The sequence below is a fragment of the Bidens hawaiensis genome, unplaced genomic scaffold (genome assembly GCF_021521415.1).
Source record: "Bidens hawaiensis isolate Kalapana, Puna unplaced genomic scaffold, B.hawaiensis_p1.1 tig00048311_1, whole genome shotgun sequence".
Taxonomy (NCBI): Eukaryota; Viridiplantae; Streptophyta; class Magnoliopsida; order Asterales; family Asteraceae; genus Bidens; species Bidens hawaiensis.
The window spans coordinates 105836-129268 of record NW_027506074.1 but is presented as its reverse complement, the minus strand read 5'-3'; the positions used below and the strand labels follow the sequence as shown (position 1 = coordinate 129268).

At 34.8% G+C, this 23433-nt stretch overlaps 1 protein-coding gene, 1 non-coding gene and 1 pseudogene across 3 annotated transcripts; 2 read left to right on the top strand and 1 right to left on the bottom strand.

Moving 5' to 3' along the window:
• The first annotated feature begins 8308 nt into the window (after positions 1-8308).
• Positions 8309-14703, top strand: LOC143616595 (microtubule-associated protein TORTIFOLIA1-like; annotated as a pseudogene). Its single transcript, XR_013150684.1, has 6 exons — positions 8309-9089; positions 9800-9991; positions 10073-10157; positions 10893-11362; positions 12438-13283; positions 14347-14703. The product of XR_013150684.1 is annotated as a microtubule-associated protein TORTIFOLIA1-like (transcript).
• A 493-nt stretch (positions 14704-15196) lies between these two features.
• LOC143616601 (dynamin-related protein 4C-like) lies at positions 15197-16849 on the bottom strand. Its single transcript, XM_077089394.1, has 2 exons — positions 16696-16849; positions 15197-16617 (listed from the first exon to the last, which is right to left on the bottom strand). The coding sequence occupies exons 1-2, from the start codon at positions 16847-16849 to the stop codon at positions 15197-15199; spliced, it is 1575 nt and encodes a 524-aa protein (XP_076945509.1).
• A 2141-nt stretch (positions 16850-18990) lies between these two features.
• On the top strand, positions 18991-19061 carry TRNAG-CCC (transfer RNA glycine (anticodon CCC)). Its single transcript has one exon. It is a non-coding gene; the product is annotated as a tRNA-Gly (tRNA).
• Positions 19062-23433: the final 4372 nt, after the last annotated feature.

The following is a 23433-nucleotide window of genomic DNA, read 5'->3' as shown; positions in this document are numbered from 1 at the left end:
AAATAATCAAGACATTCAAGTAAAATCTAGACAAAAAAAGGTTCATAAAGTGCGTAAACATGGGCTTGCTTAGGAGGAGCGACAAGTGTTTTTTTTTTTTTTTTGGGGGGGGGGAGTCGTTCAATATAAACAACTTAGATGGATACATGATACTTGAAACTCATCGTGATTTGTGAAGTATATAGATATATATTAGATTCGCCTTGAGGCTTTAGCTTTTCCTATACCTATCGCTATATGTTGGCGGTAGTTTACAACTTCTGTCATTAGTACTTTAGTATGGATGTTTGCTTTGATTTACTTAGCTACATTTTACGTTACATGAATTACCATACTCCACACCCTTGTCAACACAATACTATAAAAGATTTCGAAAGAAAAACGTATTTTGAACCAAGATTTTTTATGAGAAGTGAGATTAATTAATCCCTCTATCCTCTACTTATAGAGGTAAGGTTAGCTCTCATCGGCCATCACGCCTTGTCTAGACATTCAGTACACAAATCCTATCAATAATTTACTGCTACTGTTGTTGCTACAAGTGAGATTATACTCGATAGATTTGTTTGGAGTATATCGTGGTTTGGGAATTAGGGAGTTAAAAGTATGAGTAAGGGTAATTTGGTAATTGACTAAAGTGAAGTGGGCTAAAGTCTAAAACAAGGGTCATGTGTTATAATCTTATTATAATTATTATTAGGCAACTGCTTATAGTTCTTGACGTGTGTTATAACTTATAAATACATATGATTTGTCATTCACTTATGAGTTATGTGTTATAATGTTATAATATGTCATTATTGTTTTGTTTTTAATGAGTAGAAGTTTGTAAAACTAAAATTTTTTAGCTAAGTTTGGAAAAAAGAAAACTCATGAGTACGTATCGTTGTCAAAAAATCTTGGATGCCATGCCAATCGCTTTTGTCTACCTTAAAAATACATGCGACAGGTCCACCGTCTAATAAATTATATAATGTTTTTCTATTTTTATTATATTGAGTGATAGTATTTATTATTTTATTTAGTGGTATTACAGAGTCAAGTGTATTATTAAAATGGCAATTTGAAACTTCAACAGTAGTCAACGAAAGCAACTGGAAAGAAATAGGGTGCACAAACACATATAATATAAATTATAATAAGTACAGTATATTTTAATATAAGTTTTTAGTTGATTTGTGATCTCCAACGTATATACAATATTTCATGCCGGATCTTGTCTCATCATCTTCGATCCCTTGGCTTTCACACTCCTCTCAACATCAATCTTTATACACTTACTCTAGTCACACACATCTTCTTCACTTGATGATCATCCTATAAAACATCAAACCTTAATCCTATGCAACTCCTGTCTTTGTCGGTAAGCTTCTTAACATCCTATACAACTATGTTTTTAATTTTGGATATTATGATTTTAAGTTGATACTTGCTAGCTTGCTTATTGTTTAATTTGATAGATTTCATGAGTTTGATTGTTGAACTTTATAACATAACATGTAACATGTAACTAATTTGTGTAATCTTTTTAAAATTTTTTAGGGAATTTGATATATATCCAATCATGGTTGAGGGTCAGACACTTGAAGCCATCAAGGGTGGTGGTGGGTCCATCAAAGTTGGAACCACCGGTACCATCAATGCTTTGATGACAAGGGAACTCCAGTCAGGTAAAGTTGGATCCTCGAGTGAGGTTCCATTACCTAATAAAGCAAGCACTAGTAGTAGCGGGTAGCGGTGACAGTAATGGTAACATGATGAATGGAAAGCACACGGGTGTTGACCAAAAAGCCAAAAATCATCATGCTAGGAGAGATAGTAGGAATCCGTTTCTTCGGTCTGATAGTGTACCCGTGGATGAAAATGGAACTGGTAACGGAAGAAAAAATGCGAAAAAGGGGTCTTGCTTGGTTGAAATAGTTGATGTGAAATGTGGAGTTCCTGATAAGACGTGGGCGAATCCAATAACGAATCGGTTGAAGAAACTCACTTTCTCTAAGCTTTCCGAAGCCAATGGTGTTAAGTAAATCATAAATGTGATTTATATGATAACAGTCTTACCGGTCAAATTATATATTAAGGATACTTAGTGTCGTTACTTTCTTATAGTTTGACCGGATAAATTGTCTGGATAAGGGTTTTTTTTAACTCTTGATCTATCTTTATTTATCCACAAACTTTTGAATTTCTTTGTGTTGAAGCAAATCATTGTAAGGATATAAAAACATGTCATGTGGGATATGTGAACATGAAGCCAAAGAGTAAATACATGTTTTTGTCCATTATGAATTTATGATAATTGACAATGAATTGGGTTTTGCTTTTGGTCAAATTGATGGTTATATCTCATTTGTCTTTTAGGTGGTGATGTGGGAAATTACATTCTTGTCCCTTTTAATTTTTGACCAAAATTTGGATAGTTCAAAACATGTTACCATAAGTAGAGTTGATATTTTCATTCTTCTATGATTCAAAATCTACAAAAGGTAATCATGAAAGAGGTCATTTCTACTTATGTTAAGAATGTTGTTGACCCAAGTTAATACAGTCCATCAGTCAAACAGAAATAAACTAAAGATAACTAATTGTTAGAGGTGGTAAAATGGATGGGTCCGACAGGTTGGGTAATAGATTCAAAAGCTATTTAAGTCAACTAAATGTGTTCAGACTTAGATAGTCATTTTATTTAAAATTTAGACGAATACCGAAATAATAAGATTTATATAGTTATATTTGATAGACTAGATTATTTAATATCAACCGAATCCATGGAGTAATTCGGGGTTAGATTTAGGGCTGGCAATTAGGTACCTGTTAAAGACACGATAACACCTGTTAATAAAAAAAGTGCGGTATGTGAATTTTTTATTTTCTTAAATAATTGAAATTAGTAGGCTAGACTCTCTCATTATCCCTTATTGGTACACAAAACTTAAAACTGTATTATAGTCATGACATATAAAGTAGTTAAACGAGTCGAATTCAAGTTTGATGTTTGTGTTACTCGCGTCGCCTCTTACCTGTTAAACCTGTTAAGACACCATAAATTCGCTTGAAACACTGTTTAAATGCACTCAAATAAATATAGTTGACATTGATCTTGTTACAAACTAGTCACCCACACTTGTTGATCTTATTATGAGATACAATAATTAAATACATCTAATTGTTACCAAAATAGACGCTAGAATCAAAACTCTGATCACATTTACATTTGCTATTTATAATAACAAAAGTTTGGCAATATAATCTGTAGCAGCAGGTGAGTTTCCTGTGGCCATAGTAGAGTGAGAGTGATGGTAAGCCCTTATGAGATGCAGAAAGGTGTTATGTCCACCACCCGTTGACAAGGGACCGTCCAACTGTTGCGATTGGGATAGACGATCCATTAGATTCTGCGTCAGAAATCTAAGGTCTACCAGTTTCTCGGTGTCTGTTTAAATCGCAAGATTTGGACCACGACATGTGCTCGTGTAATATTAACTTTTAAATTTTATTCGTTAATGAAACAATGATACTATCTTCTAACCTTGAATCAAAACAACAATGTCAACCGAGTTAGCTTACGTAAGAGTTCACTTAAAGCGTGAAAGATCAAGGAGGAATGAGTGTCATCAATGCGTGGGTCGATACCATCAGTTATTATTGTTTTGATACTATTATCATTTCTAAATGATCATCAAATTTAAAACCGGTGCAAAGTGGTTGTAAAGGTAAGGAAATTGAGTTATGAAATTTGTGATGTAACAACCTAACGAACATGCAACTTTTTCTCCACCTGCTAATTATAACTTTTTCTTCAGACGTTAATTATTAGGTACATTATTAACACAAAATAGCAAAAAAACGTTCATTGTCAAAACACCCAAAAATGAAGATTTTGATGTGAAAACCCGTACAAAAACTTTAATAATAAATGGGAACACAAAAGCTGATTAAACAACTCATAACTTTAAAAATCAAAGAACCGTTGCAATTTTTTGATAACCTATTTTCGGTCATGTCATGTCATGGGCATCCATAAAACTACGTACCCGATGTTATTTTGGTGCTCAGTTTGTTGACAACTAACGGTGTGTTCCTGAGTCTCGTTTAACGATGGAAAAGAAAGGATTTTAAAGCTTATCAGGAAAAACGTGTCTCATAATTTTATTTTTATTTTTTATTTTTTTTAAGAAATGGAGAGAAAAGATAAAAGGAAATTTATGGGTATTTCTTGCATTCCAAAAGGAAAAGACTTTAAACACATAAAATCTTCATTTTCCTTTCCATTTATATCAAACTCGGGAACACGATAGTTTTTTTGAACAACCAACAAAAATATATTATTATTTACAGAATCAACACAAACTAGAAAGATGCTAAAAACACCAAGTCCATGATAGTTAACTTTTTTTTTTTGAACGGCCAACTAAGTAACGTCGGGTACTACGTACGCGGCCCCCAATGGCTAAAGGTAGCCCGAGCCGGCCACTAGTCCGGACAGACGGAGCCCCTAGCAGTCCACCTATTGAGGGATTCACCGGATAGAACCCGACCCCCACGCCCACCAAACGGCACGACAGCGAAGAGCCGGTAAAACCGGGTGAGATCAGAACTCGAACCCTGGCAAGCCGGGACCATCCTTCATATCTCCCATATAAATTGGTGGTAGTGAGGTTTGAACCTCCTACCTCTCACTAGTTACGTGAGTGCTCTACCATTGTGCCACAACCAATTTATCCACGATAGTTAACTAGGTTTTCCCCTTCCACTTCCTTTAGTTTTACCTTAATATTTTCATTTATTAAAATCGGGAACACAAAAGAAAAAAAAATCTGTTGAAATCTTCTTCTAAATACGCATTACATAAGTTGAAAATTTTTAATTTTATCAAAGGCTAAATATGAATTAATCTAGACTCCGACACCACAAGCTAAAAATGAAGAAGACCAATGGTTAAATAGTTAATCGACATATATCAGGGTCGTCTTCAAGAACAATTAATTTTTTTTGGGTTAAACGCTATAAAAAGTTTGGCCTTTAGTAAAAAAAAAAGTTTTTTTTATTAGGCTTAAACAATTAAATGTTTAAATGGGCTTATTGGTTATGATTTGATTTGTGCAAATTTTTTTCTTTTGTATAGAAATGGGCTTAAAAGGGCCTACTGAGGTGATCGGGCTGGGCACAACCGCCCCCCTCAAAGCCGGTTTTGTCATATATTTAACCGAAACCAAAAAGATCACCGGTTAGACATTTTCAATAACCATAGCTTTCAGTCATGAAATAAAACTATGCATGCTGTTATACACAAAACTGTTTATCGTCTAATCACTCGTAAATATAGTTTTAATAAAAAGTATGCACATGGAAATCCACCTCTCAAAATGAACAACTGAACACAACCTCCAAGGCACCAGTCATCTACCAAAAGGTTTATTTTTCAGTTATATATCCCTTATTCATGCTGCAAGACATTGGGTTTATCCAACAATCACGTGATTCCTATGTAAATATTTGTTAGTAATATAATTCGTTATGCATAGAAATATCAACCATTTAATAAAGAACACCAAGCAAACTTTTGGGTTTATGAAAGGGAAATTGCAATTTCAATATCATGTAATTTTGTTTTCTTACGTTTAATGCTAGTCACATGAATGAAACAGTAGCAAATAAATGAATGTTTTCAAGTCACTATTAGATGTGTTATACACAAAATAAGAATTATTATTATATTAATGAATAGAGGTTAATCAAGCCTCTTCCCTTTTTTCACTAGATAATAAAAGTTATTATGCGGTGACAGAAACATAAACTTCAAACTATGGTCATAATAGAACTTTTTTTTTAATACTTGTGTATTATGTTATCACTTAGAAAAGTACACTACATAAATAGACAACTTTTGATAACATACCACCACTCTTCTAGTTCAATTTTGGGTTACTTAATGAGCTAGTTACCTAGTTAAGTTAGGTGGGGTGATAAAGAAATGGGTAGTGATATTTTCAGTCTTATACCCGATTTTAAGATAATATAAGTTTTATTTTGACAAAATGTAAAATTAAAATTTTCGGTTCAAAATTTTAAAAGAACCTAAAATGAGGATTTGTGGCTTGTTTAGAATCGGATTCGAACCCTGAGATAGTGGATCTAGTTTAGAATAAGCTATTTGTGGTCTTTGTTTACTCATGTTTATTTTGTTCACAACCAGATAAAACCACAAACTTATACGATTTCAACATCAAATGTTCTAATATACTTATATATAACATATCTTTGTGGTTTTTAGTTGAAATAGGTTACCACTATTGAAAATAAACACAAATACTCGATAAACCTTATGTAGCCAACTAACGAGGCATCTCGATAGAGTTATCGATTGAGTTTTAGTTTGAAAAGTTAACTTGTGAGTAGAGGTGGTTACTAGAAAATGTCGATCTCTCACTTTTTATTAGGTAATTCTTCAGTTTTTTTAAGGGCTATTGGCTGTTTGGTTTATAATGATTTGTGTGTTTAGTTTAAAATAGGTTTATTTATTTAATTGTATAAAACTTAGTAGTTTGATATGTGTTAATAGTTTATAAAATGTTTATAAAACTATTTCATTGTAATTTTAAAATATTAACTATCTTTTTTTTATCGATATCAAAATTTTGTGGGGGCTATGTCAAAATTTCTGAAGGGTCGTTCATAAGTATATCATATATGCTAAAATAAAAAATTCATGGGGTGCAATCGTAAATCTTCCACCCTACCTAGGTCTGACTATGATGGCAACTTTGGAAAGGAGTACATTGAAAATGTAAAGAGAGCACTATGAGGTAGAGGTGACTCTAAAACAAACCTAACCGGTTCTTGATCAACATGGTCAAAATCGATTTGTGAGATTGAAAATCCTAATTGATGGAACGAGTTTAGGCTGAGCTGAAACTGGTTTAATTTGGAACTAGTTAAATACGAAAACACACATAAAATACATACACACATCCATTCATAATAAGTTAATAAATACATACATATACATAAATAAATACATAGCATACATATGCATGCATACATATATAACATAACATACATATGCATAGATAGATACATAATTTTTAACTACATAACATCATACAAAGGTAGATACATACATACATACGTACGTACATACACACAAATAGATGCATACATACATATATAAATACCGGTTCCTAACCAGTTTGTAAGCCGGTGCTTGAACATTGGTTCGTGAATCATTAGTTCCAAACCAGTTCTTTTCTTTAAAACCGTAAATCGGTTCAAAATGACAGTTATTTCCGGTTCCAAAGCAATTCGATTTCAACTTGGCTCTTGGTTTTAGTTCGGTTAATTGATTTTGATACGCAAAATCGCTCTCACTCTCAAATAAAAACAAGACATTTAAAGAATTAGACTAAAAGATTTATTATTAAAAACCTTTTTTATACTTTCATAATGAGCTAATTCAACCCTAGAAATCAGCTAGTTTAAGGGGACCCGGGGCACTGTGTGAAGAAGAGCCATCACGCGTGATGGCATCACTCAACACCGCCGCCAGTGATGTATCACGCGCATGATGGCATGGTTGAGTGATGGTAATCACGTAAGTGATGATGGGTTTTCAAAGGCAAAAATGACCATTGAGGAGGGGAAGTAGCCGTTGAGAGGGGGGGGGGGTGATGTGGTTGAACGTAAAGATTGGATCTTTAATGGGATTTGAGGAAAACCCTTGATGGGTATTGGATTTGGAAGATGGTTTAATGGAAGAATTGATGATATTCATGGTGTGTTTGTGTGTGAAATTTGTGGGTGTTTGGGTGGTGAAATAGGGTGATATTTTGGCTTTGGGAAATCAGAATGAACAAGAGTGGATGACGGTGTTTACAAGGTGGTGGCTGTGCGACGGTGGACGGCGGCGTAAGGGAGTGTGGGACAAGTATGTGAATCACGAAAACCCATGCACTGCAGAAGTGGACACATGAACCCAAGTTATTTTTTTAAGTTGCATAAAAAAACAAAACAAAAATAAAAAAATTTCATCACAACACCACATCACCACACCACCACCCCTAATAAAAAACCATCACATCTGACGAATTTAAGGTGAATAATGTGACACCATTTGATTGGATGGGATGTGCGATGAGAAATTTCATCACATCCACCACCCCTCCCCTCAACTGAATTTAGTCATATTACAACTTACAAGTTAATTAATATCTATCTACACTCAAGCCAAATGAATTTTCTTTTCAAATATCCTAAATCTACATCTTAAATATTCATTGTATATATAAAATATATTTGGCAATTATATTAAAATAATAATAATAATCCAGTCTTTGGGTTTCAATCCCATTTCCAAGATCTTCTTCTTCTTCTTATTCACCAAACTGGCCGTCAAAATCTTGAATCACAACAACAATGGCTACAACCAAATTGAAATCTAGAAAACACCCATCAACCACACCACCAAACCCATCAAAACCCTCTTCTCTTTCATCCCACATCGAACTCAAAAACCGAATCTTGAACTCACTCTCCAAGCTCTCAGACCGTGACACCCACCAAATCGCCATCGAAGACCTCGAAAAAACCATCCAAACCCTAACCCCAGACACCCTCACCATCCTCCTAAACCCCTTATTCGACGCCTCCTCCGACCCGAACAAACCCACAGCCAAGAAAGAATCAATCCGCTTACTCTACACCCTCTCCGCCGCCCACACCGACGCTGCCGCACCCCATTTCGTTAAAATCGTGACCCACATTGTCAAAAGGCTGAAGGATTCGGATTCGGGTGTGAGGACGCGTGCCGGGAGGCGATTGGGGAGCTCTCGGGGCTGTATTTGAGAGGGGAGGGGGAGAATGTTGGGGCGGTGGTTTCGGTGTTTGTGAAGCCGTTGTTTGAGGCGTTGAATGATCAGAGTAAAGGTGTCCAGGCGGGCGGTGCAATGTGCTTGGCGAGGATGGTGGAGATGGCGTTGGATCCTCCGGTTTTCGCGTTTCAGAAGATGTGTGGGAGGATTTGCTAGTATTTGAATAATTCGAATTTTTTGGCGAAAGCTGCGCTTTTGCAAGTGGTGTCTAGTCTTTCTCAGGTTTGTGATGATTTGGGCATAACCGTATAACAATGTAATATTATGTTTATTATGTTTGTGACAGGTTTTATAAATTTGTGTATCATTTGATGCCCTTTTAGATCATATTGTGTAGGGATGTAATTTGTAACCGAACCAAGCACGGTCTTGTGCATGTTCGTTCATTAAGGTTTTATTCGACAAACGAACGGTTCACGAACACCTCACCGAAAAGAAATTTTTTTGTTACCTTTCGTACATTAAGAAAATGAACTTGTTGGTGAATGGTTCGCGAACACAAACGAGCGAACTTAAATGAACACAAACAATGTTTTAGTTTTATTTGATTTGGCTAACCGAGAATGGTCAGTGTTTATGTGTTTCTTACATATAAATTACTCACATAATACTCATGTTTATTTTTGTCTTATAGTTAATTCTTTTGCTTAAATCTATATGATAAGGTTACAAAAGTCATTTGAAAACATTAAAATTATTAATAAACAACACAAACAAACAAACATTAACGAACATAAACGGACAAACGAACGCATTTTTACACGTTCATGTACGTTCATCTGGTTTACGGACCAGAGTTACTTGTTCATGTTCGTTCGTTTATTAAGCGAGTGAACATGAATGAACTTTCTACCGAACATTCGGTTAGTTTACCGTCCTAGTATTAGCACTTTTCATCCACTAGTCATTTCAAATTAGATTCTTTGTCATAGGTTGGTGCTATTTCTCCATAAGGTTTGGAGCCACTGCTTCAAAGTATTCATGACTGTTTGACCAATTCTGACTGGGCAGCTCGAAAGGCAGCTGCTGATGCATTAACCGCCTTAGCTTTGCATTCAACTAACTTGATTACAGGGAAAACGGGTCCCACAATAACCGCCCGCGAGGATTGTCGCTTTGATAAGGTTAGTATTGAAATGCAAATCCTTTTTTAAGGTTCAACTTCAACAATACAAAAGTAAAGTTTTATGTTTTAATTTTTACAGATAAAACCTGCAAGAGATAGTATAAATGAGGCTCTGCAGCATTGGCAACGTCTTGCAGGCGGTTCTGAAGATCAAAAAGCTCAAGGTAACGGTGAGCACAAAATAATATTATCCTCTTTGTTGATTTGAGGTTATATTATATATCTAATGGGTCAAGTGAGTGAAACACATAAGCTAAAGGAAACGAGCCAAACGGGTTGAAACTTTAGCGTTTCAAAAGTGTATATATAATGCAAACTACATCTTAAATAGCTGTATAAAAAAGTTAAATTAAACGACCTCATAAACCCCAAGTATCAGTTTGGAATGGGTTCGATTTTACCATTTGGGCTTCAAATCTTTTGGCAAAAAAAAAATCGGCCCTAAAATCAGTTGGGGCCTAAATCTTTATGCTATTTAAAATTCTTATAAATTACTTTAACATTCAAAATGAAACACGAAAATCTCTCGGTTGAGTTCGGTTATTTCAGTTTTAATGACATACAAAACCAAAATCTAAATGAAAATTCATCGTAAACGAAAACATAAAACCAAATCGTTGGGTTTTGTTTGGGTTCGGTTTTTTTGGTTTCATCCACACCCCAAAATCACGAGACAAGTTTTTTTTTTGGCCATGATTGACATACACGAAATCAAATTGATACTTGGGTGGCCTCTAAAATTGTTTTGATATATGTTTTTTTAAAATACATTATAATGTATGGCCAAATGCTGTTTTGGGGTCAACCAGACCTAACCCGTTATAACACGTACATAAAGCACACGTTTTGAGTTTTGACCTGTGCTCTGTTTGACTGACTCATTTTAACCAAATTTTTAGAAGGTGAAGCTTCTGAACCAGCTAAATCGGGTGAAAGAAAACCCGAGGGCCCACCGAAGAATGATGAACCCGAGGGTGACAACATACCCGAGAAGGCGGTTGGAATATTGAAAAAGAAAGCACCGGCTTTATGTGATAAAGAATTGAACCCCGAGTTTTTTCAAAGACTTGAAAAACGGGTATCGGGTGAAGTTGAAGTGGTTGTCCCGCGAAGGTTTGTGAAGTCTTCTAATGAGCAGAATGGAGACGAGTCGGGGCTGAATGAGACAGATGTCGGGTCACAGTCAAAAGAGGGGTACCAAAAAGTTGACCGGGGAATCGGTGGGCCTTCTAAAAGGCGGGAGATTGAAGATGTGAATGAGTCAAGTCAAAGGGAAGGGTTTAGAAGTAACAAAAGAAATTGGTTGGCGATTCAAAGGCAGTTATTACAGTTGGAGAGACAACAGGCACATCTCATGAACATGTTACAGGTACAATGGTTACGTTGCTTAGAAATATTTCGTGTATTTACATGTTATAAAGGTGTCAAGATGGACCTGTTTACTTATGAATGGGTAAAACACTGCCTAAGTTGACCCACTTCATATGCAAATGAGTTAAAATTCAGAATGTACACGAGCCAAGCCGGCTCATGAGCTACTTGAGATTGGCTCATTTAAAGTTTGAATTGAGCTGAGCTTAAACGAGCTCGGGCCATAAAATAAGTTGTTTTAAAAGCGAGCCCGAGTTCGAGCTTCATTTATCGAGCTCAAGTTGGCTTGATAAGTGTAGAACCCGAGCCCGAGCTCAAGCTTGACTTATTGAGCGCAAGCTAATATTTGCATAATTTTTATCTGAAGTTTTTTAATAATAACAAAAATGTATATTAATAAGTATTAAACGAACCGAGCTGAGCCTGAGCTTGAAAAAAACTCACGGGCCGAGTTTGAGCTTTTTGTAAGTCAAAATGAGTCGAGCTCTGGCTCGGTTCGTTTACACCCCTGGTTGAAATTGCCACCTCAAGTTGAATAAAAACTAGTGAAAGAAAAAGCTCATCAAGTCGGCCAAACTGACAGTTGCCCAAATCGTATTTTATATATAAAATCTTTTAAACCCTTCTACTAAAAGAACATTTATTATAAAATTAATATGATATTTGTGATCATATATGCCACACTAAATGCCTAATGTTTGTAAAAAACTAAAAAACAAAAATCAGATGGAAAAAGTGTTTTGGGCTAACCTGACCTGTTTTGACTCGTCACTTAAATCGTAAAAAACATAAATACAAATTAACTAACTTAATCTAATGGACTTCAACAAACGTAAACAGTAGACATACGGACATTACTGAATGCAAACAAACATACGTATAGTCGTATACTAAGTTAAATGAACGGACATTCATAAATATAAATCAACGAACGAGACTTTGTTCATGTTTGTTCTTTTAATTAAATGAACAATTTTTATTTGTTCATGTTTGTACCTTTATTAAATAAATGAACTTCTCGCCACCTCTAATCTACATGTTTTAATCTAAATATTTATTTATTTATATTGTAGGATTTCATGGGTGGATCTCATGATGGCATGATGACTTTAGAGAACCGAGTGCAGGGTCTTGAACGTGTTGTTGAAGACATGGCCCGTGACCTGTCACTATCAGCAAACAATCGAAGAGGAGGTAACTACAAGATGGGTTTTGAGGAACCCGGTAGACCATTAGGAAAATACAATGGGTTCTCCGACTACCCCAACACGAAATTAGGTAGAAACGATGACCCGATGTCTTACATGGGGTCATCCATGAGGGGGAGAGCATCTTCATGGAGATCAGACGGGCCCGAAAACTGGGACTATCATTCATATAACAGAAACCCGCAAATGGGTTTAAGAAGAGGTATGGATGGCCGGTCACCCAAATCAGAACCCGAAACCGAGCCCGTTAGGAGAGGTTGGGGGGATAAAGGGGTTGGGCCTGGGGCCGGGCCTGCTAGGTTTGGGGAAGGACCATCGGCTCGAAGTGTTTGGCAAGCTTCAAAAGATGAAGCCACGTTGGAAGCGATCAGGGGGGCGGCGGGTGAAGATAACGGGCCTGCCCGAACTGCCTGAGTGGCGGTTCCTGAAATGACTGCTGAGGCAATGGGAGATGAGAATGTGCAGGACCGGGACCCGGTTTGGACCGCTTGGAGTAATGCAATGGATGCGGTTCATGTGGGTGACACGGATACGGCTTTTGCTGAAGTTTTGTCTACCGGTGATGATTTGTTGCTTGTGAAGTTGATGGACCGAACGGGCCCGGTTATTGATCAGCTGTCTAGTGAAGTCGGGACCGAAGTTTTGCATGCTGTTGCACAGTTTCTTCCGGACCAAAACGTGTTTGATATCTGCTTGTCTTGGCTTCAACAGGTATGTGTTATTAAATTTGTTATAACATGCATAAATTTATATTCATGTATTCATATGTACGCACATACATATATGTTTTTTAATAAAAAGGTTTGATACCAAAGTCCCTTAACTTCTGAAAAAACGCATGCAAAAGTCGCTAAACTAATATTTATATATTAAAATCCTTTAACGTATCATAAATGCAAGTACTTGTGATGTTTTCTTTTAAAAAAAGTGGCTTGTTTTAACTCTTAAATTGGTCAATTTGATAAAGTGAAATTCAATACTTTTGGAAAGAAAAAGAAGAAAATACTACCAATTTAAGAGTTAACACGTCACTGTTTTAAAAAATACAAGTAAAAGTCACTAAACTATTTTTTGGGTATTAAAGTCTCTAAAATTGTCTAAAGTTGCACTTGTGATTTAAAACAAAACCGTCAATTTGTTTAAGTGACTTCTTTTGACTGATGTAAGAGTTAACCAGCCATTGTTTTTATTAAAATTACATACATGTAAATGTCACTAAACTAATTTTGTATATTAAAGTCCCTAAACCTGTCTAAAATGCAATGCTTGTAAATAAGAAAAAAACTTGCTAACTCCTAAATTGGCCAACTTGATAAAGTGTCATTCAATGTTTTTCCAAAAAGAACCGTCCTTTTTTATGTTATTTTTTTTACCAATTTAGAAGTTAACAGGTCATTATCAAAAAAATCAAAAGCACATTATTTTTTTAGAGTTTAGAATAGTTTGGAGCTAGTTTAGTGACTTTTTCGTGTAGTTTTTACAAGTCTAAGAACCTTAACATACTAAAATTAGGTTGAAGAACTTTTTTCATGAAAAATAAGAAAGTATGTTAGTTTTTATATGATATTAACCATAAAGAAAAACACGAGTTGGACTGCTAGTTATAGTCCATAAAGAAGAAAACTTTATAATGACCCCTTGACCAACCCCTTGACCAATAAGTTCTCCTTCTGCGAAGCACTCTCACGGTTTGAAAGTGATCATGTGACATTGAATAGTTAAAAGTCAGATTCATTATATTTGACTTCGATTTCTACTTTTATTCTTTGTTCAGTTGCTGGATATGATAGTAGAGAATGGAACAGACAATGTGGGAATCCCAATGGAATTAAAAAGAGAGATTTTGGTGAATCTGAATGAGGCTGCTTCAACTATTGAGCCTCCTGATGACTGGGAAGGCATGGCGCCAGATCAGCTCTTGTTACAGCTGGCATCAGCTTGGGATATTGATTTTCAGCAGCTAGACAAATAAATCATTGCATATTTAGTTTTTTTTTTCACTCAGATTATTGTGGTTTATATAATCTTTGATTCGAGATTGCTGATGTAGATGATGCTATGATCCTCTTGTTATTTTTTTTCTTTCTTTCGAACTCTAAATGAGTAATGTGAAAAGGTTTTGTATGTGATATTTGCTTTAATGCGCGTGCATGTTTTCGATTCGTTTCATCCATCTTTTTTATCTTGTATAATATATGGCTTGTGTTAAGACGCACCCACCTCTCTTTATCTTTTATCGACTGCTATCTTTTCAAATCCGTTACTAAATGTACTTCTTTTCCCCTGTTATATCTGTCATTCTATCCTTTTAAATCATTGTATACGCCCATCGTTAGGCATTCATATTGTTCGTTTATGCTTCTTAGATATACTTCATCACTATCAGAAAATTAAAAAACAAGTTTTTATATCCACTTGATGTAAACACAATTAAGATAAGACCCGCTTTGACCGGAACCCATACGACTCGTTGCCTAACCCGACTCTCTCCCTTACCACATCCACTCAACCATGAGTTAACTTTCAAAAAAGTGATTAGATAACTGCATTAATAGTATTTGACAAACAAAAAAGAATCACAGTAACAAAACATAAGAAAAGTCAAATTTAGTGACGAAAGTTCCTCACAAACCACGATCAAACATATAACGATCACGAAAAACATCAGAGCTTACCTGCCACCTTTCAATGTCTTTCTTTATCTTTTTCAGATACTCAATCCTGCTTTCCATGTTGAGTTTGTTGAAAGCCACCACAGGCGATACATGATCTGGTAACTTCGTCTCATCTTTCATTCTTGTCATGAGATGTTCTCTAATGATCACCTCCCGATTCCCAACGGTCATCATCTCCTTGATTAAATTTTGGAGATTTAAATAGCAATAGTCGACAAATCTGTTGACCACAATCTCCCAGTATACGACGTTTTCTTTTTTCTGTTCGAAAGCTACTTTTATTTGGAACTTAGGATAACCTTTCAAATGCTCAACACTAATGTTGTTTCCAAAACCTTCAATATCTATGAACTCTTCTCCAACATCGAGATCGAGTTTGACTGACTCCATTTCTTTCAGTTTTCTAGTGAATTCACCGCTGCTTGTATAGACGAACTCCTTTTCCATGTCTAGCATCTCCGTTAACTTTTTTTTATAACTCTTTCTCATACCTCCAACCAACACTCTACCGATCTGTATCATAAATGGATGGAGTTGCCAAGAGTATATTTCATGGTTTAGGAGGACTTTAACCACCACCCTCTCTATGTACTCCATGATACTAAATACAAACTCGTCGATAATACTAGACGCCTCTGAAAATTGTCTATGGAGAAGCGATTTGAGGACGCTAGAAGAAAGTAAATATAATAGGTTGTACTGACTTGTTGTTTTCAAAACTTCAACTTCGTACTGCAAAAATGGCTTTCGGTTATCATGTTTTAGATCATGAAGATCGGTTTTAAGTTTTTCAAATCGCAATGCCACATTGGAAGCTGCATGCATAGATTTATCCTTTTGATAGTTGGTATAATCTCCGTGTATAAATAGTTTCATGACGGATGAGTATGCCATGCTAACAATTAACATGACATCCGGTATAGCATCCTTTACCGAACCAAACGTCTTTTGACGCCGATTTAACATTAGGACAGACTCTTTTAGATCAGATTCAATTCTTTCAAGAATTGGATACCCAGGCTTATAAAGTATTGAGAGCATAGCAGCAACAATATTTTTAGAAATGACATCAAAGCCAACATACTCCTTATCCACCTTAGATAACAAAATACAATCATCATCAGTAGTATTATCAACAATGAAATAACCAAAAGGCGATGGTGTTACGATTTTCTTGGAAGTCAATAGTGAAATCAAGTATTCATCAGATAAATCCACTTTCGTGAAAACTGTAATACAGTGTGTACCAATATAGTCGAGTCTTTTAAGAACCTTCCTCGATAGGCACGAGTTGAAGTTTGATGGACATGACAAGATGTTTAGAAACAAGCGATCGTAACATCCAGTATGACTTTCGAATTCGATATACCCTACACGCAGTATTCATAAATAATTACCCTTTGAATATTTACAAATTAAATAAAATAATTAAGGACCATTAATCTTACTTTGAATAAGCTCAATCTCCTTTTTTTCTTCATCCTCATTCTGGTGAGTATGGATTTCGGGCAAAAGAACAACCATGAGATCGAATACTTGTGGTTGAGTAAAAGTTAAAGTGATCTCTGTACGCCATCTTTTGTCTTCTGGTACTCGTTTCATTAACTTTGAAATCTTATTCGCCAAACGAGTTTCACATACTTCTTATAAAAACTATCCTCAAACATATATTCGAACAAAATCTTTCGAGAAGCAAGATCAGAGTCATAAACAAACTTCAAAATTATAGGAAAAGCTAAACCGGAAGGCAAATTAAGGCCGAGCAATGTGCTCGTAACACTGGTTCCGGCGGTTGCTTCACCTAGAACAATAATTATAGGGAATAATGGTTTTCTATCCAATACTTCCATAACTTGAAGCGTGCTAATTGTATCTAAAGGGATCTTCATCTTTTCTGAATATTCTTTGATGAGTGGAGGGATATTCGGTTGCGAATGCGACATTTTTTCGACTGAAGATTGCTTGAACATGTTTTAATTGATCAAACTTTGAATATGGATCTATATATGAACAAATAAAAATGACAAACAATGAAACAAATATGTGTGAGGATCATAGAATATAATATTCTAATATTGATTTATATAGGAAACAAGTTTAACACATAAATATTAAAAAGTACCTGGAACAAGATCGAACCCTAGATAGAGTTGCATGAGATGAGAGATTATAATTTGAGTTTCATATGCCAATTTATACCTAGCAAGAATACAAGAATTGCACATGCAGTCCTCTTAATTTATATTTATGCACTTTAACCCTTCACGAGACTGGGAAAACTACACAGAATAGTGATCAAGTTTCTCTATATATAATTACTTAACGGTTTTCATGTTACCTTAATGCTACTAGAAAGTAGGATTTTCATTGACGTTAGGAGCACCAATGTTACCCGTAACAAATGTTTGGATCACACTTCTAATAATATAAAACTGGAGAGCAAACGTGCATTATGAATATATCTTAGGAAGCAAATCCGTGTAATTAACTCTTATAAATATTTTCCTCAAAAGCTTATACTAAGAGTTGATCTTTAAGTATTGAAGAATCTCAGACTTAAATAATTTATAGTTATTTTTTAGTTTATACACTAACACAAAATGTAGATGGTTCCCGGTAAATTAAACTTACCATTGGATCAATGTTAATATCAATCTTGCGTCCCATTGAAGATTGAAGGTTAAAAAGTTTGTATAGAGTTCAATATTCATTTCCAAATCAATCAATCAATCATACCCAGTGAAGTCCCACCAATAGTATAGCTATAAGTAGGCTTTGGGGAGTGTGAGATGTAGGCACACCATACCTCTATCCACATGGATAGAGAGGTGGCTTCCAGAGAGACCCTCAGCTCTAAAATACATATGTATGAAGCAATACAAAGGAGATCAGAGTTCAACAGTAGTAGTAGCAGTAGTAGTAGTAGTAGTAGTAGTAGCAGTAGCAGTAGTAGCAGTAATAGCAGTAGTAGCAGTAGTAGTAGTAGTAATGATGATGGCAATAATAGTAATAACAATAATAATAATATTAATACTATTTATGTAGAGAGAATATTATTATGGTGTGTGCTTAAAATAAGGTAAATAGAGGCCCTAAGGTATTCTTTTCTCCCTAAAAATCCTTAACTTTAATTCTACTTCTCCAAGAATTCCTATCCTCAACCATGTCCTCGGAGAGGTTTAGGTCTATCAAATCCTGCTTAATCCTTTCATCCCAAGTCAATTTAGGTCGTCCTCTACCCCTTCTCCCCTCTATAGTAATGTTTTCTACTGATCTAACAGGATTCATCGTTTGTCTTCTCTTCACATGTAACAGGATTCGTCGTTTGTCTTCTCCCCTCTATATTCAGTTACAAATGATTAAATCAAAAATTAAACTGTACCAAACTACTAAAAACTGAACTGAATTAATTAGTTATATGGTTTTAAGAAGTCCGATTCTGCTAAAGCGAGAAAACCAAACTAATATAAGTCCATTATATAACCTAGGAAACTTAATCGAATAACCAAATGAACCCAAGAGTCCGAGACCAGAACCAAGAAACAACCTCCTTATTAAAATTCTGGTTTCGGTTTGGTTTGTGTCCGGTCTAAATGTTTAAAATATCTAAGTGAGAAAATTGAAACTCAAAATGATGAAACATAACACAGACATCAAAACGTGTCATCCTTGAAAGATAGTTATGGTTACTTATTTTTTCATCTGTTAGTTAAAACATAAATAGAACACAACATAAAGCAGAAGCGCATCTAGTGTAGTGGTATCATAGTACCCTCCCACGGTACTGACCGGGGTTCGATTCCCCGGATGCGCAGTTTTAAAATTTTTTGTTTTTTTGCTTATGGTTCTGTTTAAAACAGCTTTAGAACCCCCACAATTTACTAAGCTGTGTGATTCACTTATGGGCTATAACCAACCATACAACTAATCTATTGTTTCCAACCAAAAAAACAAGCTCCGGTTAATCAATCAATTCAACTCGAAAAACTTCAATTGATCGATTAGCTCAATTCCCTAGTTTCAACTGATCGATTATTTCAATTAATCAATTAGGTTATAAATATGTCATAAGTAGTGTAGATAGTGCTAACTTTATATAACTAAAGTAATTATCATAATTAGTGAAGGAGAGAGACCGTTATGGGTGGAGTGGGGTGGGATGACCACTCACACCACCCCTACACTCGTCAATAAATTGTCAAGTCCCCGATCGATCAATACCTCCTATGGTTACTTTTACTTTGCCATATAACTTTAGTGTAGGACTATGCTTCCGATTAACTTTCAGCCTACGTCATCTTTGATATTTGTCTAAATTCCTTGCAACCCTGAAGAATTCATAATCTAACATTATGGAGCTCACCTAATTAACTTGATGTTCACGTGGAAAACATAGACCAAATTCAACCAAATTAATATAACATAAGTGATTTTTTTACGAGGATATTTCGACTTCTTTTATTGGTTTAACAAAAAATACACATTTAGTTGGGATCGTCACCAGCCAAACGCGATGGGCCATTAGGGCAAAAATACACATTTAGTTGGGATCATTACCAGCCAAATGTGAAATTTGGACTATTCTTTACCAATTTAGACATAGTTAAGATTATTTAAAACCAATTTTCTTTTTTCAAATTAATACGTTGAGGAAATTGAGTTGTTTTAACGAACTTGGAATTTAATTATCTCCAATAATAAAGTATGACTTCCTCATTTCATCACAAATACTAATTTTGTTATAAATGCAGCTAACATTATTCTTTAAACATGTTAATGTTAGTCATGGCGAGCACCCCATAGGCACAACGATCCCTTTGAATTAGTGTTTTTGTCTCTTTCAGTGAATGTTCCGGGATCTTCACCGGGTGTCACACCATCAAGAGTGGTTATCATAGGTTTGTGTGGACCCTTAAGAGTCGAGTCCCACATGGTGTCGTCATTAAAAGAACACATTTCATATATGTCCAAGGATCCGCATAGCCCTCGATTTATGTGTTATTTATACATTCCAACTGTTTTATGCCAATGTTAATGACTGGAGATAACTCTTGTCAATTATTACTGGGATGGGAGGGAGTATGTCCTGCTTAATATTTGTTAATTCATTTATGGTTTACACGACTTCAGGCAGATAAAGCAGCTATAAAAGCTATGATTGTCAATCGAGTAGGTGATTTTGGATTAGCTCATGGGATTTCAGGTAGTTGTTAAAGAACATGATTCATGAATGACTTGATACGGTTTTCTAATTGGGAAAGTGAGGTAGTAGCCCTTCATAATCAGCAGCGTTAATAGTCATTGAAGAAATTTTGGAAGTGCCGTTGCTACAAAAAAATGTCGTTACAATAGTAGCAAAAGAGGCTAGTGTCGCACATAGAACAAGCAGTGCCATTTTAAGTGCCATTGTAACAAACAATTAGAGTGTTAATAACACAATATCACTAGAAACAATTAGAATTGTCCTTAACTTTCTTTAGCTAGTGTTGCTCAATGAAACAGAAGTTGGCGCTTGACATGTCGCTTAAAGTGTCACCTGATATTGGCAGCGAGCCGGTGGCTAGCGGCTAGGTTAGCGCCCCACAACCAACAATCTAAGTAGAGTACCAATTACTTAGGTTATAGAGAAAAAAAAATCAATAACAAATTATATAGTATCATACTTAAATAAAATGATGTGGGTTAAAAAATAAAATAACAAAATTGATACTTGGGCTTACTTAAATAAAAATGACGTTGGGTTAAAAACACACATATAACCCAAGTGTTATTAGAGCATTCACATCCCATCCTATCCCCTATAATTATGTGTGGGAAGTTTGTAAATGATGGGGTAGGGTTTTGAGTGATTGTGATTGTAAATTATAGGGTGGAGAGAAATGTAGTGACTTTTTGTAAATTTGGGGAAACATTTGGGAAACATTGTTTGCCCCTATTTATTTTTTAATATTTGTTGGATTGGTTGTGAGTAGAGGAGAAAAAAAATTGTAATGATAAATGTATAAAAAATATTATTTAATTAAACAGGAGAGAGAAATGTAGTGTTTTTTAGTATAGTTAATTATAGAGATAGGGACGGGGAATGGGATGAGAATGCTCTTAGAGCATTCCCAACCCATTCCATACCATATATCCATATATATCATATAAATACACTAAAAAATACTGTATTTTCTCTCTCCTGTTTAATTAAATAATTCTTTTTGTACCTTTATCATTATTTTTTCTATCTCTTTCACTCACAATCACTTTTAGAAAATATTAAAATATTATACGGTATAAACAGGGAAACCTCAAATTTAACTTTCTCATATAACATTTTCTCTCTCATCTACTCACAATCACTCATAACCATACCACATAATTTACAAAACCCTCTCACACAAATATAAGGAATAGGCTGAGAATGCTCTTAGTTATTACAATTTACAACTCAACCCTATTACATATTCTATAGTATCATACCATAATCAGATCTCTCTTCGGTTGTTTTCCCTGCACACTAAACAACTTTACCAGTTTGCCGAGCTATCATGATGCCACCACTGATCAAAAAATCTTAAATTTTGAAAGTCAAAAGTGCTCGAAGATTAGGTCATATATATTTACTAATTTTCATGGGGTTGGATTCAACATTTCTTAGAGGATCGCTCGAAGATTAGGTCATATATCTACTAATATAATGTATAGTGAAATAAAATTAAGTAACTTATAAACTAGAGATAATTTAAAAGGAAAAAGATATGATTATATTTGATTATAAAAAAATTATAAAATGCAAAGTCAGTCAAAATAGTCCTTTTGTTTTTATTGCAGACACCGGCAAAGTAGTTCTACCCTGCCATTGAAATGTATTTACTTTATCCCACTATTCCCATGTAATTAGGGGGTGTTTGAGATTACTTATTTTTACTAATTTGTAGGACTTATTAACTTTTTAAAAATGACTAATGTGTTTGGGATTGTTTTTAATATGATAGAGAAATGTTAATAAGTTATACTTTTGTAACTTATTAACTTATTGAAAAGTTGTAAGAAGGTAACATAAGGAATCTCAAACACCCCCTTATAATTTTTTTAACTAGCAACGAATCCTCATATGAGCTACTGGCTAAAACCCTCACCTAAAGTCAATGTTGTAGAAATCGTCAGGCGCTGGTCGAGCTGTGGGGTAGGATTAGTCGGATTCAAATTTATATATAAACTTTCAAATATACATATATATATTCCAAATTTTATGTATAAAACCTTCAATGTTGACTGATTTTGGACAAAGGTGGATTAATCGACGACAAGTCGGCGAGGTAGAGATTAGCGACTAATTGAGGATTAATCGAGATTTTTGCAACACTGCCTACACTACAACAAAAATGTCTTTTTAGGACATTTTGTGTGGGACGCTTGTAAAATAGGGTCCTAAAATTTATTTAATAGGACAAATGAACATTTGGGGTCCTTTTACAATGTACGCCACATAATCGCTGTCCTAAAAAGTTATTTAATAGGATAGATGATTCTTTTGAGTCGTATTATCATATAACTTAATAAGACTCTTAAAATCTAAATCCTAATAAAGTAACACATAAGACATGTAGTTGTTTGTGTCTCATTATGTAGTAATGTAATATGACACTTGATCACTGAAGGTCTTATTATAACATAAGTTAATAGGACATTTGTAGTTAAGTCATAAATGTTCGGTGTTATAGGACTCTTTCTAGTCGATGTCATATAAGAACATAACTTAATAGGACATTTTACACTATGGTCTTATCACTTTAACCTTTATAAAACGCTTAATCATTGTGGTGTTATTATAATACAAAGATTTACCACTGTTCATTCCCGATATATATATATATATATATGTATATCACTATTATTGAGAGACTAAAGAAATAATGTTTTAATGAGAGCTTGAGTGGAAATAATGGACAATATGGATTTGAGGAATTACATAGAAGCGGTTCGTGCTTTTATAAATATATATTTTATTGTTTTGAATGGTTTACAACGTTTATATCATTTTGGACGTAATATTGAAGCGGTTTTAATATTTTATTAATATGTAGAATATTACTATGCAGCGAGTTTATACTAATTGGCACCGCTTCAAATTTCAAGTTTTGTAGTCGTGCACATTAATAACTGTTTCTCATTCTAACTCCTCTAGCCCATCGACAACA

What these genes read in the sequence shown, in the direction of transcription:
- LOC143616601 (XM_077089394.1), bottom strand. Translation starts at nt 16,849, where the DNA reads ATGAAACGAGTACCAGAAGACAAAAGATGGCGTACAGAGATCACTTTA. An exon ending in GGAGATTGAGCTTATTCAAA is followed by an intron (nt 16,618 to 16,695) that starts GTAAGATTAATG and finishes TACTGCGTGTAG; the next exon opens with GGTATATCGAATTCGAAAGT.